Source organism: Symphalangus syndactylus, chromosome 13 (genome assembly GCF_028878055.3).
Source record: "Symphalangus syndactylus isolate Jambi chromosome 13, NHGRI_mSymSyn1-v2.1_pri, whole genome shotgun sequence".
Lineage (NCBI taxonomy): Eukaryota > Metazoa > Chordata > Mammalia > Primates > Hylobatidae > Symphalangus > Symphalangus syndactylus.
In genome coordinates, this window is record NC_072435.2 from 38,216,501 (window position 1) to 38,244,126 (window position 27,626).

The 27,626-nt window shown below is 47.6% G+C and overlaps 3 protein-coding genes across 3 annotated transcripts in view; all 3 read right to left on the reverse strand.

Annotated features, from left to right (window-relative positions):
• On the reverse strand, positions 1-6,601 carry LOC129460896 (endogenous retrovirus group K member 21 Gag polyprotein). Its single transcript, XM_055239409.1, has 2 exons — positions 6,565-6,601; positions 1-1,716 (listed from the first exon to the last, which is right to left on the reverse strand). The coding sequence occupies exon 2, from the start codon at positions 1,195-1,197 to the stop codon at positions 196-198; it is 1,002 nt and encodes a 333-aa protein (XP_055095384.1). The 5' UTR covers positions 1,198-1,716; positions 6,565-6,601; the 3' UTR covers positions 1-195.
• Positions 6,227-18,818, reverse strand: ZNF878 (zinc finger protein 878). The gene is made up of 6 exons (XM_055237839.2): positions 18,771-18,818; positions 16,063-16,142; positions 15,681-15,873; positions 9,477-9,603; positions 9,211-9,271; positions 6,227-8,055 (listed from the first exon to the last, which is right to left on the reverse strand). The coding sequence occupies exons 1-6, from the start codon at positions 18,816-18,818 to the stop codon at positions 6,735-6,737; spliced, it is 1,830 nt and encodes a 609-aa protein (XP_055093814.1). The 3' UTR covers positions 6,227-6,734.
• The window catches only part of LOC134732294 (uncharacterized), a 12,774-nt gene continuing 1,254 nt past the window's right edge, over positions 16,107-27,626 (reverse strand). Inside the window, exon 2 of the mRNA XM_063616129.1 lies at positions 16,107-16,142. The gene's annotated coding sequence lies outside the window, so the exon portion shown is untranslated. The remainder of the gene's footprint in view (positions 16,143-27,626) is intronic.

Sequence of the window (27,626 nt, forward strand, 5' to 3'; positions counted from 1 at the left end):
TTCTAACTTGTCCTCCTAAAACAACTCCCGCTATTGCTTGAACCATATGCATGGCTTTATGCATAGCTCTTCCATTTCCATCACAGGCTTTTACATACTCTGAGATTACATCTGATCCTGTGGGAACCTTTCCTTTTAATGGCTTAATGGCTGATTGACACTCAGGATTGGCGTTTTTGTATGCCATCAACTCCACTATGACTTTATGGCATTTTCATTGGCAATTGACTTTTGAGCAACATCTTGGAGCCTTGCCACAAAATCAGGGTAGGGCTCTTTCGAGCATTGTCTTACTGTATTAAATGAGGGGCAGGCGGTTCCTGGGTCTTGGATTTTTTCCCAGGCTCTAAGGCAGATAGCTCTAACTTGCTCAATGGCCTCATTTTGCATTAATGCTTGTTGACTAATAGTGCTCCAATTTTGACCTGTTCCTAATAGTTGATCTGCATCTTTGTTAGCTGGAGGATTGGCAGCCCTATTTCTTTGGACCTGTTCTTGTGCCCCATCAATCCACCAAGTCTTAAATTGTAAAAATTGAGAAGGTGAGAGAGACGATTTTGCCAGAATCTCCCAATCATAAGGAATGAGTCTACGTCCATGAGCAATGGAATCTAATAATGTCCTCATATAAGGGGAGTTGGGTCCATACTGTTTTACTCCCTCTTTCTTATCTTTTAGCATTTTTATTGAAAAAGACTTGTATCTGGCCTCAACTGTGAGAGGCTCTCCCTCTTGGGCTCCTTCTCCAGGTGGTATCGGTTCTAACATTACTGGGAATTGCCACGCCTCAGTATCTCCTTCCTTTCTTGACTTATCAATAATTTCATGTAATTCACTACCCTGTCTACTAGGTGGTGCCATAGGATTAAGTCTCCTAGTGGGTGGCTGAGGGTATGGCGCCCTGCCCTGTGGTGCTGGGAGCACTCCTGGATGTCCATACTGACTTTCTGGGGGTGGCCGATACTGAAGTTCCGCCGGCGGCCAGTATTGATAAGCTACTGGAGGTTGGGTCTTATTTTCTCTAACCTGCATTTGAAGTTGTAACGTTACGGGCATCTGACCTGCTGGAAGAGGACTTCGTGGTTTAGACTCTGATGGCCCCACTAATTCTGGACCTTTTCCTTCTAATTTTAACGTTTCAGGATATATCACCTCCTGTAATTGATTATAGTCAAAATCTTGTGTTGACTGAGCCATTACCGGCTCTGCTACATATTCGCAATGTAAACTTTCCGTTTCTTTCTGGGATTTTCTTCCTGTCTTTTCTTTACAATCTATTACACAGCTTCCAGGGGTATCAGAAACTGAAACGCTATCTTCTGTTTGAAATGGTTCTAAAGCTGCTTTAATAATGGCCCAATCATTCCACACTGTAAGTGGAATGATATTACCCTTCCTACCCGCTTGTTTTAGTTCCTTGCCAATTCTTTTCCAATCTTTTAGATCTAAAGTTCCTTGTTCTGGAAACCATGGGCAAAATTGTTCTATTGTTTGAAATAGCTTGATTAGATTTTTTGTAGATACTCTAACTCACCCTCTTTTTAAAAGAATTTTAATAAAGCTGAGATAAGAGGCATATTTACTTTTAGTTTTACTTTTAGTTTGCCCCATTGTCACCCTAGCTTCTTCCGAGCACACAAGCTTACCGTAAGGCTGACCGTAGACGTACTCGGGATCTCTCGTCGACTTGTCCTCAATGACCACACTCGAGCGTACCTTCACCCCAGAGAAAAGCCCCCACATTGGGCACCAGATGAAGGGGTGGGTTGCCCCTCCACACCTGTGGGTGTTTCTCGTTAGGTGGAATGAGAGACTTAGAAAAGAAAAAGACACAGAGACAAAGTATAGAGAAAGAAATACGAGTGCCCAGGGGACCAGCGTTCAGCATATGGAGGATCCCGCCGGCCTCTGAGTTCCCTTAGTATTTATTGATCATTCTTGGGTGTTTCTCGGAGAGGGGAATGTGGCAGGGTCATAGGATAATAGTGGAGAGAAGGTCAGCAGATAAACACATGAACGAAGGTCTCTGCATCGTAAACAAAGTAAAGAATTAAGTGCTGTGCTTTAGATATGCATACACATAAACATTCAATGCCTTACAGAGCAGTATTGCTGCCCGCATATCCCACCTCCAGCTCTAAGGCGGTTTTCCCCTATCTCAGTAGATGGAACATACAATCGGGTTTTATACCTTCCATTGCCCAGGGACGGGCAGGAGACAGATGCCTTCCTCTTGTCTCAACTGCAAAGAGGCATTCCTTCCTCTTATACTAATCCTCCTCAGCACAGACCATTTACGGGTGTCGGGCCGGGGGATGGTCAGGTCTTTCCCTTCCCACGAGGCCATATTTCAGACTATCACATGGGGAGAAACCTTGGACAACACCTGGCTTTCCTAGGCAGAGGTCCCTGCGGCCTTCCGCAGTGTTTGTGTCCCTGGGTACTTGAGATTAGGGAGCGGTGATGACTCTTAACGAGCATGCTGCCTTCAAGCATCTGTTTAACAAAGCACATCTTGCACAGCCCTTAATCCATTTAACCCTGAGTTAACACAGCACATGTTTCAGAGAGCACTGGGTGGGGGGTAAGGTTATAGATTAACAGCATCTCAAGGCAGAAGAATTTCTCTTAGTACAGAACAAAATGGAGTCTCCTATGTCTACTTCTTTCTACACAGACAGAGTAACAATCTGATCTCTCTTTCTTTTCCCCACATAGTCCCAGCTACTAGGGAGGCTGAGTCAGGAGAATGGCGTGAACCCGGGAGGCGGAGCTTGCCTTGAGCGGAGATGGCGCCACTGCACTCCAGCCTGGGCGACAGAGCGAGACTCCTCTCAAAAAAAAAAAACAGGCTCATGCCTGTAATCCCAGCACTTTGGGAGGCCAAGGCAGGCAGATCACAAGGTCAACAGATCAAGACCACCCTGGCCAACATGGTAAAACCCCGTCTCTACTAAAAATACAAAAATTAGCTAGGCGCGGTGGCGCACACCTGTAGTCCCAACTACTTAGGAAGCTGAGGCAAGAGAATCCCTTGAACCAGGGAGGCAGAGGTTGCAGTGAGCTGAGATCACTCCACTGCACTCCAGCCTGGCGACAGAGCAAGACTCCATCTCAAAAAAATAAAAATAAAAGTATAGAATTTAGCCAAGCATGGTAGCACACGCCTGTAGTCCCAGCTACTCAGAAAGCTGAGGCAGAATTGCTTGAACCCAGGAGGTGGACGTTGCAGTGAGCTGAGATCACGCCACTGCACTCCAACCTGGGCGACAAGAGCGAGACTCTGTCTCAAAAAAAAAAAAAGAAAGAAATTCCACATACCAAACTAGTCCCAGGAATAAATATGCAATTTATTAAACAAGAAAATAACAGCCTAACACAATAGCCAAAAGAGTTAAAATTTCAGAAATATTTGTTTTCCCATGAAAACTAGATAGCCAGTCATGGTGGCTCATGCCTGTAATTTCAGCACATTGGGAGGCCAAGACAGAAGGACTGTTTGAACCCAGGAGCTCTAGAGTACCGTGGACAACATAAGGAGACCAAGTCTCTACAAAAAATTAAGAGATTAGATGGGTGTGGCCGGGCGAGGTGGCTCATGCCTGTAATCCCAGCAATTTGGGAGGCCGAGGTGGGCAGATCACAAGGTGAGGAGTTTGAGACCAGCCTGGCCAATATGGTGAAACCCCATCTCTACGAAAAATACAAAATTAACCGGGCATTGTGGCACATGCCTGCAATCCCAGCCGAGATCGCACCACTGCACTCCAGCCTGGGCGACAGAGTGAGGCTCCGTCTCAAAAAAAAAATAAATAAATAAGAAAAGAAAAGAAATTAGATGGGTGTGGGCCAGGCGCGGTGGCTCACGCCTGTAATCCCAGCACTTTGGGAGGCTGAGGCAGGCGGATCACAAGGTCAGGAGATCGAGACCATCCTGGCTAACAGTGAAACCCCTTCTCTACTAAAAAATACAATAAATTGGCCGGGCGCGGTGGCTCACGCTTGTAATCCCAGCACTTTGGGAGGCCGAGGCGGGCGGATCACGAGGTTGGGAGATCGAGACCACGGTGAAACCCCGTCTCTACTAAAAATACAAAAAAATTAGCCGGGCGTGGTGGCAGGCGCCTGTAGTCCCAGCTACTCGGAGAGGCTGAGGCAGGAGAATGGCGTGAACCCGGGAGGCGGAGCTTGTGGTGAGCCGAGATTGCGCCACTGCACTCCAGCCTGGGCGACAGAGCAAGACTCTGTCTCGAGAAAAAAAAAAAAAAAAATTAGCCGGGCGTGGTGGTGGGCGCCTATAGTCCCAGCTACTTGGGAGGCTGAGGCAGGAGAATGGGGTGAACCCGGGAAGTGGAGCTTGCAGTGAGTCGAGATCGCGCCACTGCACCCCAGCCTGGGCGACAGAGCGAGACTCCGTCTCAAAAAAAAAAAGAAAAAGAAAAAGAAAAAGAAATTAGTTGGGTGTGGTGGCTCACACTTGTATTCCCAGCTATTTGGGAGGCCGAGATGGGAGGATCCCATGGGCCTGGGAAGACATAGGCTGCAGTGAGCAGTGATGAAGCCACTGCACTTCAGCCTAAGTGACAGTTGGAGACTGTCCCAAACAAAACAAACTAGGCAGAAAAACTAAGGATAGCACCTTCGAATTTGTCCCTAAGTTGTCAAAGTCTTGGACCCCCACTGAAGGAATTCCCTGGTACTTAGACTCTAGATAAAGCAGAAGTGAAGACTGCACTCTAATTACCCTCCTTTGTTTTAGGTTTCTTCCTGAAGGACTTGTGAAAAGTCACTTCCTCTATCCAGGTAACATTTTTCTGCTGACCCCCAAATTTTAAACAAAGCTTTTCTTCCCTAACCAATTGCAGATCAGAAAATCTTTAAATCTACCTATGACCTGTAAGCCCCAGCTTTGAAATATCCCACCCTTTCAAGCATAAACCAATGAGTAATCTCCATGTATTCATTTGTTATTTTGCCTGTAGCATCTACATTCCTAAAACTTATCCCTGCTTCTAAAAATACCTGCCTGCAATCCAGTCGGGGAGGTCAGGATTTAAGACTTTGGCTGGGCCCAGTGGCTCACGCCTATAATCCCAGCACTTTGGGAGGCCGAGGTGGGCAGATCACAAGGTCCAGGAGATCAAGACCATCCTGGCTAACATGGTGAAACCCCGTCTCTACTAAAAATACAAAAGACTTTATACCTGTGTGGTCCTCCTTGATTGGGACTCTGCAATAAAAGGCTTTTTCCACATCACTTCAAACCCCAGTGTAAATGCCTGGCTTTCCAGGGCAAGGCAACTAGATCACAGTTCTGTCTTCAACCCCTGGGGCTCTGGTCGCAAGGCTGGAAATAGACAGGCTTTCTCCCACATCTTTCTCACTTTCATATAGGAAGGTAGTTTCCTTCTTTAAAATCAAAACTGTTTTATCCTCAGGATATATACCTTCACGGACAGCATAAAGTTAACTTTTCTTTTTTTTTTTTTGAGATGGAGTCTCGCTGTGTCGCCCACGCTGGAGTGCAGTGGCGCAATCTCGGCTCACTGCAAGCTCCGCCTCCTGGGTGCACGCCATTCTCCTGCCTCAGCCTCTCCAAGTAGCTGGGACTACAGGCGCCCGCCACCATGCCCGGCTAATTTTTTGTATTTTTTTTTTAGTAGAGACGGGGTTTCACCGTGGTCTCGATCTCCTGACCTCGTGATCCACCCACCTCGGCCTCCCAAAGTGCTGGGATTACAAGCGTGAGCCACCGTGCCCAGCCTTAACTTTTCAGGATATGTTTATCAGCCAGGTAGAGTGGCTTACAGCTGTAATCCTAGCACTTTTGGAAACTAAGGTGGGAGGATTGCTCACGGCTAGGTGTTCACAACCAGCCTGAGCAAGGGAAGGAGAACCTGTCTCTATGAAAGGAATGAAAAATGAGCTAAGAATGGTGGTACCTGTCTGTAGTCATAGCTACTCAGAAGGCTAAGGCAAGAGGATCATTTGAGCCCAAGAGTTCAAGGCTACAGGAACTATGATTGTACCACTGCAGTTCAACCTGGGTGACAGAGGGACACCCTGTCTCCCAAAACACACACACACACACACACACAAATACATATATACATGTATGTATGTATGTAAATATCCTATATATTTTACTTATGCATTTTAAATAGTTATATGTTAAAATATATATGCATATTTATATACAGAATATAAATATGTATATTTCATCTTATTTATTTATTTATTTATTTATTTTTTGAGACGGAGTTTCACTGTTGTTGCCCAAGCTGGAGTGCAATGGCACAATCTCGGCTCACTGCAACCTCTGCCTCCCGGGTTCAAGCGATTCTCCTGCCTCAGCCTCCCAAGCCGCTGGGATTACAGGCATCTGCCACCACACCTGGCTAATTTTGTATTTTTAGTAGAGATGGGGTTTCTCCATGTTGGTCAGGCTGGTCTTGAACTCCTGACCTCAAGTGATCTGCCCGCCTCCACCTCCCAAAGTGCTGGGATTACAGGCATGAGCCACTGTGCCTGGCCTATTTTATTTTATTATGTAATAGAGATAACGTCTCACCATGTTGCCCAAGCTGGTCTCGACCTCTTCAGCTTAGGCAATCCTCCTGCCTTGGCTTCCCAAAATGCTGAGATTACAGGTGTCTCTGCAGTGAGTCCTTCCATGCATTTGAAGTTCTGAGTCCCATCTAAGGACCTTACCATATTGCTTACATCCAGAGTTTCTAGCCAGTATGAGTCCTTACATGCTTTTGAAGGATTGAGGCAGATCTAAAGGCTTTACCACATTGCTTACACTCATAGGGTTTCTCTCCAGTGTGAATCCTTTCATGATAGAGAAAAGAGTTGGAAGAAATGAAAGCTTTTCCACATTGTTTACATTTATAAGGTTTCTCTCCAGTGTGAGTCCTTTTATGATAGCGAATGGAATTAGAAGAAATAAAGGCTTTTCCACATTGCTTACACTCATAGGGTTTCTCTCCTGTGTGAGTCCTTTCATGCATTTTAAGTTGTGAGGCAACTCTAAAGACTTTACCACATCGCTTACATCCATAGGGTTTCTCTCCTGTGTGAGTTCGTACGTGCTTTTGAAGGATTGAGACAGATCTGAAGGCTTTCCCACAGTGCTTACACTCATAGGGTTTCTCTCCAGTGTGAGTCCTTTCATGATAGTGAAAGGAATTGGAAGAAGTGAAGGTTTTCCCACATTGTTTACATTCAAAGGGTTTCTCTCCAGTGTGTGTCCTTTCATGTATTCGAAGATCCTTGACAAAACTGAAGGCTTTCTCACATTTCTTACATTCATAAGGTTTCTCTCCAGTGTGAGTCTTTTCATGATAGCGAAAGGAAGTGGAAGAAATAAAGCCCTTACCACAAAGCTTACACTCATAGGGTTTCTCTCCAGTGTGTTTTCTTTCATGTACTCGCAGGTACTTGACAGATCTGAAGGCTTTCCTACATTGTGTACACTCATAGGGTTTCTCTCCACTGTGAGTCCTTTCATGATATTGGAAGGAACTGGGACAATTGAAGGCTTTACCACATTGCTTGCATTTATAGCGTTTCTCTCCAGTGTGACTTTTCTCATGTCTTTTTAACGAACTGGGAGAAAAAAAGGCTTTCCCACATACGTTACATTTATGAGGTCTCTCTCCAGTGTGCATTCTCATGTGTGTTTGAAAGCTTACAAGATAAGATAATGCTTTCCCACACTGCTTACATTCATAGGGTTTTTTTGCAGAGTGGATTCTTTCATGTCTACGAACAGAACTGGGAAACCTGAATGCTTTCCCACATTCCTTACATTCATAAGGCTTTTCCCCAGTGTGAGTTCTTCCATGTATTGCAAGCCTACTGGAATAACTAAAGGCTCTGAGGTGCCTATTAAGGGATGAAAGACCCATGCCGATGTCTCCACACACACTGCTTTCATATGATTTTACTCCAGGAGTTTTCTTCTTCAGTGTGTCATCTGGAACCTGCGTCAAAACTTCTCCATGCTGATAACTTTCTTTACTTTCAGAGAGTCTCTCTCCTATAAGTCTTCTGTGAACAATGGAAGCACATTATAATGGGTTTATCACTAATTTGAATTGATTTGCAGATATTACACTTCCATTTTTAACAGTGCCTAGCAAAGTGTAGGTTTTCTGTCCTGTCTGAACATGAATGGAACACATGCTGTACAAGATGGCCCAGCCAGGCTGGGCGCGGTAGCTCATGCCTGTAATCCCAGCACTTTGGGAGGCCGAGGCAGGTGGATCACGAGGTCAGGAGATAGAGACCTTCCTGGCTAACACAATGAAACCCTGTCTCTACTAAAAAATACAAAAAATTAGCCAGGCGTGGTGGCGGGCGCCTGTAGTCCCAGCTACTCGGGAGGTTGAGGCAGGAGAATGGCGTGAACCCGGGAGGCAGAGCTTGCAGTGAGCCAAGATCACACCACTGCACTCCAGTCTGGGCGACAGAGCAAGACTCTGTCTCAAAAAAAACAAAAAAAAAGGTGGCCCAGCCATATCTCTTATCAAAAAAGATAATATTGATACAGGGATTTTAAATGCTTTATTTATTTATTTATGAGACCGAGTCTCACTCTGTCACCAGGCTAGAGTACAGTGGCACCATCTCGGCTCACTGCAACCTCCACCTCCCAGGTTCAAGCGATCCTCCTGCCTCAGCCTGCCAAGAGACTACAGGCACGTACCACCACGCCCAGCTAATTTCTTGTATTTTTAGTAGAGACAGGCTTTCACTATGTTGGCCAGGATGGTCTCGATCTCTTGACCTCATGATCCTCCCACCTCAGCCTTCCAAAGTGCTGGGATTACAGGTGTGAGCCACAATGTCCAGCTTTTACATGCTATTTTAAAGTAAACTATTTTATAAATACCGTCTTTGTCTTTTTGTCTGTTTGTTTTTGAGTCAGGGTCTCACCCTGTGGCCCAGGCTGCCCTCCAGTGATGCTATCATGACTCAGTGCAACCTCAAACTCCCAGGTTCAAGTGATCTTCCATCCTGACCTCCTAAAAGGCTGGATTATACACATAAGCCATGTCACACTTTGTATGTTTCTAGGGAAGCTTTCCTAAGAATAAATGCATTGGAGCTAGGTTTATTTCTTATGCTTGCTTCTTTTTAACATTTTCTTCCATTCTAAGATTGTCTACAGAGACATTATTTTCTCTTGTAAGTGCCAGTTACCTTAGGTTTTTCCTAGGATTTTGGTGCTCATCTTCAATGTACTGGTTGTTCCATTTTTTTCCTAAAATGCAGACCCAGAAAAATAGTACTGAATTAGTATAAAATTATAAAAAAAAGTTACTTGATTCTATGTCCATGGCTCATTGCACCTGTGCCTCATTTATTCAAAGTATTCCCTGACCATATTCCAAATCACTCAACAGCACCGATGAGCTAGAAACACCTGTTCTTTAATTCACTGAGGGAAGTAATACTGTCATTCTTACCTACGGAGGCCAGGTTCCTCACGGTTTCCTGCATCACTTCCCTGTAGAGATTTTTCTGGGAAGGATCCAGCAAAGCCCACTCCTCCTGGGTGAAGTTCACAGCCACATCCTCAAAGGCCACTGAATCCTGAAATATCCCACATGTGGACAGGAGGATGAGTGAGGCTGACAGCACTGGGTTCCTATAACCTGTTCCCAGGAAGTTCTCAGGATGCTGTGGTGTGTGGACTCCAAACATTTATTCCATGACTTGGTCATCAGACCCGTTACTCTCTGTCTACACTCACTTTCTTCCATAAAACAATTTTGATGCTAGAATTGAACTCTGGATGGGGTAAAGCAACAGCAGAATAGGAAAAATGTGTGTTTCTGGTGGGTCCAGGGAGAAAAGCATGCTGCCTGGACTGCCCTTAATGTCTGACGTGTGGATCTGCAGCACCTGTCATAACTCCTTTGAATTTCTGAGCAAAATAAATTTAACGTTAGCAGCCCTAAGGCTGCATATTCTTGAAAATGCCTGTTCACAAAGTTTAACCTTTGTGATGACTAGAAAGTGGGTTTTGTTCTGATTCCAGTAGCAGAAGCCAAAAACAAAAAAACTGGGTTTTGCAAGGGGCTTTATTAATCTGATATGAGAGTCTGGACAGGTGCGGTGGCTCACACCTATAAATCTCAGCACTTTGGGAGGTGAAGGCAGGCAGATCACCTGAGGTCAGGAGTTTGAGACCAACCTGGCCAACATGGCAAAACCCTGTCTCTACTAAAAATCGTAAAATTAGCCAGGCATAGTGATGGGCTCCTGTAATTCCAGCTACTTGGGAGGCTGAAGCAGGAGAATCACTTGGACACGGGAGGCAGAGGTTGCAGTGACCCAAAAACGTGCCACCGCACTCCAGTCTGGGTGACAGAGCCAGACTCCGTCGGTTTAAAAAAAAAAAAGAAAAGAAAAAAATTCTAATTGATAAGAGTCATAACTAACTAAAACAAAAACTCATGAAAAGAAACCTTTCTGGGAAACTGTATGTGGACAGAAAAACCTAAACTGGGCTGGGCACAGTGGCTCATGCCTATAATTCTAGCACTTTGGGAGGCCAAGGCGGGCAGATCATCTCAGGTCAGCAGTTCAAGACCAGCCTGATCAATATGGTGAAACCCCGTCTCTACTAATAGATAATCCCAAGTGTTGGTAAACCACAAAAATAAAGACACACACATGAAAGGCTAGGTGGTTGATCCATACATACACTCTACTGGCATTATCCTTTAAATTGGAATTTATCCATAATCTACAACTCAGTGACTTTTCCCCCAATATGTGAGAAATTTATGTTGCATTTTCATAGGGCAAAAAAAACCAACCATGACATTGTCACCAAGGTCAAAAACTAAACTGTAAACCCAAATCCCATTAAGCAGTGAAATGCATAAGTAAACTGGGTGACCCATGACTCAACACAGTGGCATGTTTGCAACAGAATGAGGCAAAAAGTCAGAAACAAATTCTTCTGGTATAACATGAAAGGTACATTAATTGCAATACTAAGTTACTGGAAACTCCAAACAGCCAAAATTCTACTTTGTGATAAAAGAAAATATGGCAGGCCTGGGCCGGGCATGGTGGCTCACGCCTGTAATCCCAGCACTTTGGGAGGCCGAGGCAGGCAGATCACTAGGTCAGGAGATGGAGACAATCCTGGCTAACACGGTGAAACCCCGTCTCTACTAAAAATACATAAAACTAGCCAGTCTTGGGGGCGGGTGCCTGTAGTCCCAGCTATTCTGGAGGCTGAGGCAGGAGAATGGCATGAACCCAGGAGGTGGAGCTTGCAGTGAGCCGAGATGAAGCCACTGCACTCCAACCTGGGTGACTAAGTGAGACTCCGTATCAAAAAAAAAAAAAAAAAAAAGAAAGAAAATATGGCAGGCCTGGCACAGTGGCTCACGCCTGTAATCCCAGTACTTTAGGAGGCAGACACGGATGGATCACCTGAGGTCAGGAGTTTGAGACCAGCCTGGCCAACCTGGTGAAACCACGTCTGTACTAAAAATACAAAAATCAGCTGGGCATGGTGGCTTGTAATCCCAGCTACTCGGGAGGCCGAGGCAGGAGAATCACTTGAACCTGGGAGGTGGAGATTACAATGAGCCAAGATCGTGCATTGCACTCCAGCCTGGGCAACAGAGCAAGACTCTGTCTCAAAAAAAAAAAAGAAAGAAAGGCTGGGCGTGGTGCCTCAGCACTTTGGGAAACTGAGGTGGGCAGATCACAAAGTCAGGAGTTTGAGATCAGCCTGGCCAATATAGTGAAACCTCATCTCTACTAAAAATATAAAAATTAGCTGGGCGTGGTGGCAGGCACCTGTAGTCCCAGCTCCTTGGGAAGCTGAGGCAGGAGAATCACTTGAACCCAGGTGGCAGACGTTACAGTGAGCCGAGATCACGCCACTGCACTCCAGCCCGGGCGAGAGGGAGCTCCGTCTCAAAAAAAAAAAAAGAAAGAAAGAAAGAAAAAAAAAGATAATACAGCTACAAAGAATAACAAAAAGAAGGCTGGGTGCCGTGGCTCATGTCTGTAATTCCAGCACTTTGGGAGGTGGATCACCTGAGGTCAGGAGTTCAAGACCAGCCCAGCCAAAGTGGTGAAACCCCATCTCTACTAAAAATACAAAAATTAGCCAGGTGTGGTGGCAGGTGTCTGTAATCCCGGCTACTTGGGAGGCTGAGGAAGAGAATCGCTTGGACCTGGGAGATAGAAGTTGTAGTGAACAGAGATGGTGTCACTGCACTCCAGCCTGAGCAACAGAGCGAGACTCCCTCTCAAAAAAAAAAAGAATGAAAGAAAAAAAAAAGGAATAACAGGCCGGGCACAGTGGCTCACACCTGTAATCCCAACACTTTGGGAAGCCAAGGGGGGTAGAGCATGAGGTCAGGAGTTCAAGACCAACTTGGCCAATCTAGTGAAACCCCGTCTCTACTAAAAATACAAAACTTAGCCAGGCATGGTGGTGCATGCCTGTAATCACAGCTACTCGGGAGGCTGAGGCAGGAGAATCGCTTGAACCTGGGAGGTGGAGGTTGCAGTGAGCTGAAATCACGCCATTGCACTCCAGCTTGGGCAACAAGAGCAAAACTCCGTCTCAAAAAAAAAAAAAAAAAAACCAAAAGAATCAAAATTTTGACCATCTTTGTGTGCCATAGTTAGGTGACATCAAAGAAACACACCGGAACTGCCCAAGGACAATTCATTTTCCTGGGTGGTGTTCTCGAGTATATTCTTACTGACATGGCATCCAATTTTAAAACATCCAGTTTTGGCCAGGTGTGGTGGCTCATGCCCGTAATCCCAGCACTGCGGGAGGCCAAAGCAGGCAGATCCCCTGAGATCAGGAGTTTGAGACCAGCCTGGCCAACATGGTGAAATCCTGTCTCTACTAAAAATACAAAAATTAGCCAGGTGTGGTGGCATGCGCCTGTAGTCCCAGCTACTCGGGAGGCTGAAGCAGGAGAATCGCTTGAACCCGGGAGGCGGAGTTTGCAGTGAGCCAAGATTATGCCACTGCACTCCAGCCTGGGCGACAGAAAGAGACTCTGTCTCAAAAATAAATAAATAAATAAATAAATAAATAAATAAATAAATAAGAAGCAATTAAACTGAACTGGCTATAGAACACTAAGACCCTCCACAAGCATACTGAAGTCAAATTCAAATCCAATTCACATAAATTTCTAATCTGAAATTTATGTGAAACAACATCACTAATGACTAATTTATAGGGAAATGAAATTTAGGCTTAACCAGGCACAAGGTCAATTAATCTCTGACTACATAACCAAAAGTTTCACCTGTACAGACTGTGAAAATAGGTGATTCAAAAATTTAAGCTGCTGGAACTCTAAATTATCTTGAGGTTTAAAGGAATGAGATTCTGGGGTTGAGACACCTGACAGGCAGTGGTAACAGAGCCAGCCAGGGAACCTTCCATTCCCTGATTACAGATTAGCTTTCTTTCTTACCTATATTGTTTTGTAAAATATTTTAAATGACTGAAGCAAGTCATGAAAGACCCCTTCTCTCTTAAGGACTGATTTCGTTATAGACTAACTTCCCTCTTTTCTCACACAAAGACTTCATGGCCATCACATCTTCTGAAGCTGGAAATGTTAAATTCACTTTTTTAAATAAGAAAAGAAACGAAAACCGGCCGGGCGCGGTGGCTCACGCCTGTAATCCCAGCACTTTGGGAGGCCACGGTGGGCGGATCACGAGGTCAGGAGATTGAGACCATCCTGGTTAACATGGTGAAACCCCGCCTCTACTAAAAAATACAAAAAAATTAGCCGGGCGCGGTGGCGGGCGCCTGTAATCCCAGCTACTTGGGAGGCTGAGGCAGGAGAATGGCGTGAACCCGGGAGGCGGAGCTTGCAGTGAGCAGAGATCACGCCACTGCACTCCAGCCTGGGCAACACAGCGAGACTCCGTCTCAAAAAAAAAAAAAAGAAAAAGAAAAAGAAAGAAAAGAAATTAAAACCTCTTGCAAAGAAAATTTTAAAGTCCTGGGCCGGGCGCGGTGGCTCACGCCTGTAATCTGATACAGGAGAATCGCTTGAACCCGGGAGGCAGAGGTTGCAGTGAGCGGAGATTGCGCCATTGCACTGCAGCCTCGGCAACAAAAGCAAAACTCCGCCTCAAAAAAAAAAAAAAAAAAAACCCTGTAACTAACTAAATTGTATAATTAATTTAGTTGTACTAATTAGTTGTATTAAGTTAATTGTACAATTAATTTGTACAATTAATTTAGTTGTACTAATTGTTGCAATAATTAAATTTCTTTGTTTTTTGCCTATATAAGAAGGAGCTTCACTTTTTTTTTTTGAGACAGAGTCTCATTCTTTCATCATGGCTGGAGTGCAATGGGGTATTCCACTGTAATCCCAGCATTTTGGGAGGCCGAGGAGGGTGGATCACGCGGTCAGGAGTTCGAGACCAGCCTGGCCAATATCATGAAATCCCGTCTCTACTAAAAATACAAAAATTGGCCGGGCGCAGTGGCTCACGCCTGTAATCCCAGTACCTTGGGAGGCCGAGGTGGGCGGATCACAAAGGAGGAGTTCGAGACCAGCCTCGCCAATATGGTGAAACCCGTCTCTACTAAAAATACAAAAATTAGCCGGGCGTGGTGGCTGGCGCCTGTAATCCCAGCTACTCGGTAGGCTGAGGCAAGAGAATCGCTTGAACCCGGGAGGCGGAGGTTGCAGTGAGCCGAGATGGCGCCACTGCACTTCAGCTTGGGGAGACAGAGCGAGACTCCGTCTCAAAAATATAAAAATCTGGTAAGATAAAAACAGGTATTTTGGGGAAGGGAGCGAGGACTAGCATGGAATAACGTGACAGATAACAGCCCTCCTTCCTACAGCCTCCAAATTTTAGACAAAGCTTTACACACTCTCAACCAACTGCCACCTACAGAATTCCTCCCCCACCTGTGCCTTCTAACCCCGCTTCCATGTGTCCTGCCTTTCGGCCAAAGGAACTTACACCTTCCCGGGACTGATTAATCATTTTCCTGTAATTCCTGTCTCCCTGAAATGAATAAAACCAAACTGTCAGGAGCTGCCTCGGGATTGCTTACTCCAGGCTTCGTGGGGTTGTGTTTCCCTCAGCCGAGGTCTCTCCTATTCGGCTCAGAATAAACTTATTCTACACGGTTTGGGTTTTTCCGTTACCAAACCACAAGCCAGGACTGGGAGTTTCTCATTCATTAATCGCTGTTTGCTAAAATAAACTCTCATTTTTTAACAGTGCCTCAGTTTAATTTTTAACTGGAGAAAAAAAGGAACTGGGGACCCCACAGCCCACAGCTCCTCCCACACGAACCCCACACCCGAGGCGGGATCCCCCCATGACCCTTCCGTGGTCCCCGCACAATCTGGGGAGACGCGGGGTTAAGTGCGCGGAGCTGCTCAGAGAGGGAGCCGGGGCCGGGGCCGCAGTCGCCGCGCAGGGACCGGACAGGACGCCCGGGGTCCCGGCTGCCGGCCCAGCCCCACCCAGCGGCCGTGGGGACCGAGGGCCGAGCTGCGCCAGGGGGACTGTGTCTGGACCCGAGTCGCCGCAGGGGGGCCCGGGCCCCGCCACAGCGGGTTCCTCTCGGTTCCACCCAGCCCCTCCTTTCGCCTTGGGACTCCCCAGCACCGCATGCTCACCATTTCCTGGCTTCCAGGTATTCCGGCGTCCTCTCTAAAGGTCCCGCGAACAGTGCAGGTCACAGTGCAGTCGACAGAGCAACAGCAGCTACGGCGGAAGTAACTGGTCCCTCTCGGAGCAGGAAAGACCCAGAACTTAACTAGCACGAGCAGCCCTAGGAGTGAAGAGAGCGGGAATGTAACCTCCCCTTCCCTGGAGGACAGTGGCAGGGCCCTGCCCTAGCGCCCCTGATTGGATAGGGGTCTAGACTCTGCCCCCCTTCCCTGAGTGACAGCAGAAGCCCTGGGTAATCCGGCGCTGCAGAGCCAAAGTGACTGGTTCTGGCCATACTTTCCAAGGTCAGCTCCCTCCCTCACTCCCACCTTTACTTTGAATATTTACCTTCGGCCAAACTTGCTCCGAACTGCTAGAAGGGGCACTTTTGTCTTCCTCACTCCGTGGGCTGTCCCTGCTCCTTCATCCTGCACGGGACACAAGTGTGCAGGGAATTCCAGATTCAGTGTCCACAAAAGGTGAAAGACATTAAAATATTTTGCCCCAAGATATTGCCCTGCCAAAATATATTTCTTTGACAATTTTGAAATGGCTGCTGCTTGGCCAGCAAACAAAAGGTGGCTTTGCAAAACTGTCTTTTGAAAGGGAAATTTACATTTGTAGAGAATCTCCAAATGTGAGAGATCCAAATGTAAGAGGTAGCACATGGTGGCTCGTGCCTATAATCCCACCACATTGGCAAACTGAGGCGGAAGGATCCCTTGAAACAAGGAGTTTGAGGCCAGCATCAACAACACAGCGAGATCCCGGTGTGTTTTTTTTTTTTAGACAGAGTCTCACTCTGTCGTCCAGGCTGGAGCGCAGTGGCAAGATCTTGGCTCACTGCAACCTCCGCCTCCCGGGTTCATGCCATTCTCCTGCCCCAGCCTCCCAAGTAGCTGGGATTACAGACATGCGCCACCACGCCCGGCTAATTTTGTATTTTTAGTAGAGACGGGGTTCCTCCATGTTGGTCAGGCTGGTCTCGAACTCACGACCTCAGGTGATACGCCCGCCTCGGCCTCCTAAAGTGCTGGTATTACAGGCCTGAGCCACCTCGCCCGGCCGATCCCTGCCTTTATTATTTAAAATTTTTTAAAGTGGCCAGGCACGGGCCGGGCGCAGTGGCTCACGCCTGTAATCCCAGCACTTTGGGAGACTGAGGCTGGCGGATCACGAGGTCAGGAGATCGAGACCATCCTGGCTAACACGGTGAAACCCTGTTTCTACTAAAAATACAAAAAATCAGCTGGGCGTGGTGGCGGGCACCTGTAGTCCCAGCTACTTGGGAGGCTGAGGCAGGAGAATGGCGTGAACCCGGGAGGCGGAGCTTGCAGTGAGCCGAGATCGCGCCACTGCACTCCAGCCTGGGCGACAGAGCAAGACTCCGTCTCAAAAAAAAAGAAAAAAGAAATACAAAAAATTAGCCGGGTGTGGTGGCGGGTGCCTGTAGTCCCAGCTACTAGGGAGGCTGAGGCAGGAGAATGGGGTGAACCCGGGAGGTGGAGCTTGCAGTGAGCCGAGATCGCACCACTGCACTCCAGCCTGGGCAACAGAGCAAGACTCCGTCTCAAAAAAAAAAAAAAAGGTGGCTGGGGCACAGTGAAACCAGGTCTCTACTAAAAAGATAAGTAAATAGATTAGGGCCAGGCATGGTGGCTCATGCCTGTAATCCCAGCACTTTGGGAGGCCGAGGTGAGTGGATCACTTGAGGTCAGGAGTTCGAGACCAGCCTGACCAACATGACGAAATCCCATCTCTACTAAAAATACAAAAATGAGCTGCGTTTGGTGGCACACATCTGTGATCCCAGCTACCTGGGGGGCTGAGGCAGGAGAATTGCTTGAACCCAGAAGACGGAGGTTGCACTGAGCAGAGATTGCACCATTATACTCGAGCCTAGGTGACAGAGTGAGACCTTGTCTCATAAAAAGGAAAAAAGTCGGCCGGGCGCGGTGGCTCACGCTTGTAATCCCAGCACTTTGGGAGGCCGAGGCGGGCGGATCATGAGGTCAGGAGATCGAGACCACGGTGAAACCCCGTCTCTACTAAAAGTACAAAAAATTAGCCGGGCGTGGTGGCGGGCGCCTGTAGTCCCAGCTACTCGGAGAGGCTGAGGCAGGAGAATGGCGTGAACCCGGGAGGCGGAGCTTGCAGTGAGCCGAGATTGCGCCACTGCACTCCAGCCTGGGCGACAGAGCGAGACTCCGTCTCAAAAAAAAAAAAAAAAAAAAAAAAAAAAAAAAAAAAAAAAAAAAAAAAAGGAAAAAAGTCTATTCTCTGGGGGAAACATCTTCTACATAACAGTCCACCTCTAGCCAAGCCTCTTCCTTTCTCACTCTACTAAGCTGTCTTGCAACTAAACCTAATTTACTGACCTCAGGTCGATATATAATCTTCTCTGTTTTATAGCTGGGTGGGTCTTCATTCTGAAGGTTCCCATGTATACATGTTAAATACATTTGCATGCCTTCTTTTCTATTAATTAATCTGCCTCAGATCAATTAGTTTTCAGCAAACCTTTAGGACACCAAGAGTCTATCACCCCCACAAAGCCATCCCCTTGTCTCAGGGCAGGAGGGGAACCAGGCCAAGCATAACTGCTCCAGGAGGGAGAGACAGATATCCTGCAGTGGGGCCGGAATCGGGATGAGGTATGGCCAAGGTTTCCTCACAAAAACCCATCTCCTCCTCACAGTGTGGAAAATCTCCCTCCTCTCCACACCTTCATTTTCATTAGTGGGAAACTCTCACCTGGAGTCAGTTTAATCTTATTACCAGAAAGGGGTACCAATCCAGACCCCGAAAGAGAGTTCTTGGACCTCATGTAAGAACAAATTCAGGGTGAGTCCATAAAGTAAAAGCAAGTTTATTAGAGAAGTAAAGAAACAAAAGAATGGCTACTCCATAGGCAGAGCAGCAGCATGGTCTGCTTGACAAAGTAGACTTACAGTTATTTCCTGATTATGTGCTAAACAAGGGGTGGATTATTCATGAGTGTTCTGGGAAAGGGGCAGGCAATTCCCAGAACTGAGGTTTCCTACCTCTTGTTATACCACATAGGGTAACGTCTGGATATTGCCATGATATTTGTAAACTGTCATGGCGCTTGTGGGAGTGCCTGTTAGCATGTTAATGCATTATAATTAGCGTATAATAAGCAGTGAGGACCACATGAGGTCACTTTCTTTTCTTTTTTTTTTTTTTTTTTTTTTTTTTTGAGACGGAGTCTCGCTCTGTCACCCAGGCTGGAGTGCAGTGGCGTGATCTCTGCTCACTGCAAGCTCCACCTCCTGGGTTCACGCCATTCTCCTGACTCAGCCTCTCCAAGTAGCTGGGACTACAGGCGCCCGCCACCACGCCCGGCTAATTTTTTGTATTTTTAGTAGAGACGGGGTTTCACCGTGGTCTCGATCTCCTGACCTCGTGATCCGCCCGCCTCGGCCTCCCAAAGTGCTGGGATTACAAGCGTGAGCCACCGCGCCCGGCCTCTTTTTTTTTTTTTTTTGAGACAGAGTCTCACTCCCTCGCCCGGGCTGGAATGCAGCAGCACAATCATAACTCGCTGCAGCCTCTCTGCCTTCCTGCAGCCCCTGCCTCCCAGGCTCAAGCAATCCTCCCAGCTCAGCCCCCTGAGTAGCTGAGACTACAGGCACAGGCCACCACAACCAGCTAATTTTTGTATTTTTTGTAGAGATGGGGTATCACTGTGTTGCCCAGGGTGGCAGAGGTCACTTTCGTCACCATCTTGGTTTTGGTGGGCTTTGGCTGGTTTCTTTACCGCATTCTGTTTTATCAGTGGGGTCTTTATGACCTGTATCTTGTGATACCAGTCCTGCCGACCTCCTAGCTCATCCTGTGACTAAGAATGCCTAATCACCTGGGAATGCAGCCCAGTAGGTCTCACCCTTATTTTACCCAGCCCCTATTCAAGATGGATTCACTCTGCTTCAAACACCCCTGACATTCTGACTTAAATAAAGTCAACTTTATAAACCCTTTGTTCATAACACAACCCAAACGACTTGTTCTCTGAGGCTGACCTTCACCGATTTGCTTCATATGTATCAATTACAATCTGTCCCCAGTGACCCTGTGCGTGCCAAAACCAAAACACTGCCCAGAAAATAGCTCCAGGCTTCAGAGGTACAACCCCAGATAGGACAGAACCCCCGAGCGCATCTGCACGTGGGTCTCCTGCTTTCCAGGGCTCTGCAACTTCCCAGAATCCACACTCCTTCTGGAGCTGGAGGCCACCTTCGAGGGAGGGCGGGCTCCCGGGGAAGCCCCCAGGGGAGCTCCCTTTCCCTGGTTTTGCAAACTCCAGACTGGCCTCGGCGGAGAGTCATTGGCCTCGGGCTCTGCTGCCCCCTGCAGGTTATTCAGCCGCTTTTCACCCCATTGATCAGTCCCCAGAGACAAACACCCTCAATCCCAGTATGTGAATAAGACACCAGCAGAGTTTCTGCTTTCCTCCTGCGGTGTTTTTTCGTTTTGTTTTGTTTGTTTGTTTGTTTGTTTGAGACGAGTCTCGCTCTGTCGCCCAGGCTGGAGTGCAGTGGCATGATCTCGGCTCACTGCAAGCTCCTCCTTCCGGGTTCAAGCCATTCTCCTGCCTCAGTCTCCCGAGTAGCTGGGACTACAGGCGCCCGCCACCACGCCCGGCTAATTTTTTTGTATTTTTAGTAGAGACAGGGTTTCACCGTGTTAGCCAGGATGGTCTCGATCTCCTGACATCTTGATCCGCCCGCCTCGGCCTCCCAAAGTGCTGGGATTACAGGCGTGAGCCACCGCGCCCGGCCTCCTCCTGTGTGTTATGTATGACATAAGGAAAAACAGGCTGGGTGCGGTGGCTCACGCCTGTAATCCCAGCACTTTGGGAGGCCAAGGTGGGCAGATCACTTGAGGTCAGGAGCCAGAGACCAGCCAGGGCAACATGGTGAAACCCCGTCTCTATTAAAAATACAAAAAAATTATGGCCGGGCGCGGTGGCTGACGCCTGTAATCCCAGCACTTTGGGAGGCCAAGGCAGGCAGATCACGAGGTCGGGAGTTCGAGACCAGCAGCCTGGCCAACATAGTGAAACCTTGTCTCTACTAAAAATGCAAAAAATTAGCCAGGCATGGTGGTATGCGCCTGTAGTCCCAGCTACTTGGGGGGCTGAGGAAGGAGAATTGCTTGAACCCAGGAGGCAGAGGTTGTGGTGAGCCGAGATCGTGCCACTGCACTCCAGCCTAGGCAGCAAGAGTGAAATTCCGTCCAAATATATATATATATACAAAAAAAAAACAAACCAAAAAATTAGCCAGGCGAATTGCTTGAACCTGGGAGGCGGAGGTTGCAGTGAGCCAAAATGGCACCACTGTACTTCATCCTGGGCGACAGAACGAGACTCCATCAGAAAGAAAAGAAAGGAAGGAAAAAAGGAAGGGAAGGGGAAGGGAGGGAAGGAGAGGGGAGAGGAAGGGACGGGAGGGGAGGGGAGGGCGTTGGGAGGGGTGCGCAGCCCAGGAGGAGAACGAAGGGGGCTAGGGAAGCTTAGTCAGTGGGAGGTGGGTGTGTGGGTGTGTACCCTGTCAGCCTCACATTGTGCAAAGGATCAGAATTCAGTTGTGAGTTTATAAAAGTGAAAAGCAGGGAATGGCCATTCTGGAAAACACACACTTCAAAGAAATGGGCTCAGTTCTTTCTTGCTCAGATTTTGAATGACTCATTTTCACAACCCCAAACCCTCTGCAGGTCACGTTTCCTCCTCTCATTTTGGTCTTGGCCTGAACCCTACTTGCACTCCTTGCACCCTTGTTCCCAGACCAAACCGAGGATTGGGCTGCTTATTCTCTGTGCCCAATAACGAGATGCAGACGGACTGGGAAAGAAGGGTTGCTTGCTTTTTTTTTTTGAGATGGAGTCTTGCTCTGTCGCCCAGGCTGGAGTGCAGTGGCGCGATCTTGGCTCACTGCAACCTCCACCTCTCTGGTTCAAGCAATTCTTGTGCCTCACTCAGCCTCTTGAGTAACTGAGATTACAGGCATGCGCCACCACACCTGGCTAATTTTTGTATTTTTAGTAGAGACAGGGTTTCACCATGCTGGCCTTCAACTCCTGGCCTCAAGTGATCTGCCCACCTGGGCAGCCCAAAGTGCTGGGATTCCAGGCGTGAGCCACCGCGCCCGGCCTAGGTTTTTAATGGTATTGCTAAAGAAATACAAATCATGGCATGAGCGTGTCCTCTCTAGAAAAAGAATTAAATACAATGGTTGAAGTAAGAGTAGAAACTCCCCCTTGGAGTCTTCTCCCTTCATGTGACACAAACATCATGGGTGAGTCTCCCAGACATGATTCCTCCACAGCTTTTTTTTTCTGAGACGGAGTTTTGCTCTTGTTGCCCAGGCTGGAGTGCAATGGCCCAATCTCGGCTCACCGCAACCTCTGCCTTCTGAGTTCAAGCAATTCTCCTGCCGCAGCCTCCCAAGTATCTGGGATTACAGGCACACGCCATCATGCCTGGCTAATTTTTGTATTTTTAGTAGAAACGGGGTTTCTCCATGTTGGTCAGGCTGGTCTTGAACTCCCGACCTTAGGTGATCTGCCTGCCTTGGCCTCCCAAAGTGCTGGCATTACAGGCGTGAGCCACTACACCCGGCCTCGCCCACAGCTTTATTACAGGCTGCCCAAAGAGTCAGGCAAAACAGTGCTGGCATCCTCTTTTTCTCTGAAAAATGTGTGCTATCCCTCCCCTCAGGGTCTCACCCACCCTACTCCCCGTCTTTGCTTTCTTTCTGCCCCCACATTGCGTCCAGCCAGTGCCATTGTGTCCAGACCATGGGTTCCTCAGTGGCCATTGCCTCCACCACCATGATCTGGAAATTTTTTTTAATTAATACAGATGTGGGCTCACTATTCTGTCCAGGCATTTCTTGAACTCCTGGGTTCAAGTGATCCTCTGGCCTCAGCCTCCCAAATCGATAGAATTATGGATGCAAGCCACCATGCCCAGCCTAGAAGTCTTTTAATGCATTTACATTTTCTTAGAATTTTCCTTCTTTGCTTTACATACACACACAGGAGGAAAGCAGGGACTCTGTTGGTTTCTTGTTTTTGTTTCTTTGTTTGTTTGTTTTTTGAGACGGAGTCTTGCTCTGTTGCCCAGGCTGGAGTGCAGTGGCGCGATCTTGGCTAACTGCAAGCTCCACCTCCCGGGTTCATGCCATTCTCCTGCCTCAGCCTCCTGAGTAGCTGGGACTACAGGTGCCCGCCACTGTGCCCGGCTAATTTTTTTTTTGTATTTTTAGTAGAGACGGACTTTCACCATGTTAGCCAGGATGGTCTCGGTCTCCTGACCTCGTGATCCGCCCGTCTCGGCCTCCCAAAGTGCTGGGATTACAGGCGTCAGCCACCACGCTCAGCCGGTTTCTTGTTTTTAAAAGATCAGATTGAAGATCTTTTTGTCTGATCATGGAGGTGAAATGCAGGTGAATAACCTGCAGGGGGCAGCAGAGCCTGAGGCCAGTGACCACGCTGAGTCCAGCCTGGAGCCTGCAAAGGGAAGAAAATGGAGCTCCCCTGAGGGCTTCCCAGGCAGCTCTCCCTCCCCTGCAGGTGGCATCCAGCTGAGCAGAGGCAGCTGCAGAACAGGTGTGGATTCTGAGAAGGTGCAGAGGCCTGGAAAGCTGGAAACTTTAGTGCAGATCCCCTGGGGGTTCTATCCTTTCTGGGTTTGCCTGTCTGGAGCCTGGGGCCATTTTCTGGACAGTGCTTTGGTTTTGATATGCGTAGGGTCACTAGGGTCATAGTGTAATTTGTATATATGAAGAAAATGTGTCCAGGCACCCTGACTCTTGTCTCTAATCCCAACACTTTGGGAGGGCATGTAGCCCCCAGTCACGTACCCCCTGCTTGCTGAATCGATCACGACCCTCTCAAGCGGACCCCCTTAGAGTTGTGAGCCCTTAAAAGGGACAGGAATTGCTCACTCGGGGAGCTCGGCTCTTGAGACAGGAGTCTTGCCGATGCTTCCGGCCCAATAAACCGCTTCCTTCTTTAACTCGGTGTCTGAGGGGTTTTGTCTGCAGTTTGTCCTGCTACATTACCAGAAAGGGGTCCTAATTCAGACTCCGAGAGAAAGTTCTTGGTTCTCATGAAAGAACTCAGGGTGAGTCCTTAGAGTAAAGTGAAAGCAAGTTTATTAGAGAAGTAAAGTCTCAGGCCAGGAGCGGTGGCTCATGCCTGTAATCCTAGCACTTTGGGGAGGCCGAGGCCGCCAGATCACCTGAGGTCAGGAATTCAAAACCAGCCTGGGCAACACGGTGAAACCCCGTCTCTACTAAAAATACAAAAAAATTAGCCAGGCGTGGCTGCATGTGCCTGTAGTCCTAGCTACTCGGGAGGCTGAGGCAGTGAGGTGGAGGTTGCAGCTGAGCTGAGATTGCACCACCACAATCCAGCCTGGGCAATAGAGGGATACTCCGTCTCCAATTAAAAAAAAAATGAATTGGGTTTAACATTAATAAAGTATCAGTAATATTTATAATTTTTATGTTAAATTATTGTATGTCACAGAAATGACCAGACCTTAATAATGGATGTTCTTGGCCAGGTGCAGTGGCTCAAAGTGCTGTAATCCCAGCACTTTGGGAGGAGGAGGTGGGTGGATCATGAGCTCAGGGGTTCAAGACCAGCCTGGCCAACATGGTGAAACCCCATCTCTACTAAAAATACAAAAAATTAGCTGGGTGTGGTGGTACATACCTGTAATCCCAGCTACTCAGGAGGCTGTGGCAGGAGAATTGCTTGAACCCAGGAGGCAGAGGAGATCTAGACCATCTTCACTGCTAACACGGTGAAACCCCGTCTCTACTAAAAATACAAAAAAATCAGTCGGGCGTGGTGGCGGGCGCCTGTGGTCCCAGCTACTCAGGAGGCTGAGGTAGGAGAATGGCGTGAACCCAGGAGGCGGAGCTTGCAGTGAGCCAAGATCGCGCCACTGGACTCCAGCCTGGGCGACAGAGCGAGACTCTGCCTCAAAAAAATAAAAATAGACAACTCGGTGGTGGCCACTGCACAGACCAGTCTTCGCTCGTACTCGCGCGTCTCGCTCCGCTTTTTCTCCGCAACCATGTCTGACAAACCCGATATGGCTGAGATCGAGAAATTCGATAAGTCGAAACTGAAGAAGACAGAGACGCAAGAGAAAAATCCACTGCCTTCCAAAGAAACGATTGAACAGGAGAAGCAAGCAGGCGAATCGTAATGAGGCGAGCGCGGCCAATATGCACTGTACATTCCACAAGCATTGCCTTCTTATTTTACTTCTTTTAGCTGTTTAACTTTGCAAGATGCAAAGAGGTTGGATCAAGTTTAAATGACTGTGCTGCCCCTTTCACATCAAAGAACTACTGACAACGAAGGCCGCGCCTGCCTCTCCCATCTGTCTGGCTGGCAGGGAAGGAAAGAACTTGCATGTTGGTGAAGGAAGAAGTGGGGTGGAAGAAGTGGGGTGGGACGACAGTGAAATCTAGAGTAAAACCAAGCTGGCCCAAGGTGTCCTGCAGGCTGTAATGCAGTTTAATCAGAGTGCCATTTTTTTTTGTTCAAATGATTTTAATTATTGGAATGCACAATTTTTTTAATATGCAAATAAAAAGTTTAAAAACTTAAAAAAATAAAAAAATAAAATAAATAAAAATAAAAATAAGAAATAAAAAAAAAAAATCCTGAGTGGACGAGAAACAAAAAAATAAAAATAATTTTAAAACTGAGGCCGGGTGCGGTGGCTCATGCTTGTAATCCCAGCACTTTGGGAGGCCGAGGCGGGGGAATCACAAGGTCAGGAGATCGAGACCACGGTGAAACCCCGTCTCTACTAAAAATACAAAAAATTAGCCGGGCGTGGTGGTGGTTGCCTGTAGTCCCAGCTACTCAGAGAGGCTGAGGCAGGAGAATGGCGTGAACCCGGGAGGCGGAGCTTGCAGTGAGCCGAGATTGCGCCACTGCACTCCAGCCTGGGCGACAGAGCAACTCCGTTTCAGAAAAAAAAAAAAAAAAGAATTTTAAAACTGTAAGACTCCTGTAGAGTACTAATGTGTTCATAAATATTGAGCAGAACAGATGTTTATTACATGGACAACTAAGGGAAGACTAAAATAATCTTTTTATAGCTTTTTGTTTAAAATATTGCTAATTCTTTTGTTTTTCAAAGTCCAGAAAAACATTTTTTTTTTTTGAGATGGAATCTCACTTTGTCACCCAGGCTGGAGTGCAGTCACTCAATCTCAGCATCTCGCTCACTGCAACCTCCGCCTCCCAGGTTCAAGTAATTCTCCTGCCTCAGCCTCCAGAGTAGCTGGGATTACAGGCACCTGCCACCAGGCCCGGCTAATTTCTGTATTTTTTAGTAGAGACTGGGTTTCACCATGTTGGCCAGCTGGTCTTGAACTCCTGACTTTTGGTGATCTGCCCGCCTTGGCCTCCCAAAGTGCTGGGATTACAGGCGGGAGCCACCGTGCCTGGCCATAGGTCTCACTTTCTTTATGGCCCAGAACAAATAGCCCTCCTAAACAAATAATGTACATAACTCACAAATCACTTGCTTACCATCAAAAACCTCGATTTATCAAACATTTCAGCTGACAGAACAATGCAAGTTCCCAAGTTGCATTCTATAAAATCTCTAGCAAACCTTTGTTTCTTTGCAGCCGGCTCCCTTCTGCTGGTTCTGCCTGTTGCCTTCTTGCAAGGTACTTTCATATTTTCCTTAATAAATCTGCCTCTCTTTTTTTTTTTTGAGATGGAGTCTTGCTCTGTTGCCCAGGCTGGAGTGCAGTGGCACAATCTCGGCTCACTGCAGGCTTTGCCTCCCAGGTTCCAGCGATTCTCCTGCCTCAGCCTCCTGGGTAGTTGGGATTACAGGCGCCCGCCAACAAGCTTGGCTAATTTTTGTATTTTTAGTAGACATGGGGTTTCACCGTGTTAGCCAGGATGGTCTTGATTTCCTGACCTCGTGATCCGCCCGCCTCGGTCTCCCAAAGTGCTGGGATTACAGGCGTGAGCCACCTCACCCGGCCAGTCTTGGTAAATTCTTTTACCCTTGCGCCACTGGCCCAGATAGTAGCTACTCACCCACAGCATAGATGAAGGCTCCCACAGAGAGAATAGATGCAAAATTCTTCTTTTAAGAATTTCTGGCCAGGCAAGGTTGCTCACGCCTGTAATCCCAGCACTTTGGGAGGCCGAGGCGGGTGGATCACGAGGTCAGGAAATCAAGACCATCCTGGCTAACATGGTGAAACCCAATCTCTACTAAAAGTACAAAAAATTAGCCAGGCATGGTGGCGGGCGCCTGTGGTCCCAGCTACTCGGGAGGCTGAGACAGGAGAATGGTGTGAACCCGGGAGGCGGAGCTTGCAGTGAGCTGAGATCACGTCACTGCACTCCAGCCTGGGCAACAGAGCAAGACACCATCTCGAAAAACAAAGAACAAAAACAGAATTTCTTGCTTTTTTTGTTTTTTGGTCTCACTCTGTTGCCCAGGCTGGAGTGTACTGGTGCAATCACAGCTCACTGCAGCCCTCAACTTTTGAGCCAAAGTGATTCTCCTGCCCTGGCCTCCTAAAGTGCTGGTATTACAGGCCCGAGCCACCTTGCCTGGCCTCTTTCCAGACTTTTTTGTTTTTATTTTTGTTTTGTGACGGAGTTTCATTCTTGTTGCCCAGGCTGGAGTCCAGTGGCATGATCTCGGCTCACTGCAACCTCCGCCTCCCAGGTTCAAGTGATTCTCCTGCCTCAGGCTCCCAAATAGCTAGGATTACAGGCGTCCGCCACCATGACCGGCTAATATTTTGTATTTTAGTAGAGATGTGGTTTCACCATGTTGGCCAGGGTGGTCTCGAACTCCCAACCACAGGTGATACACC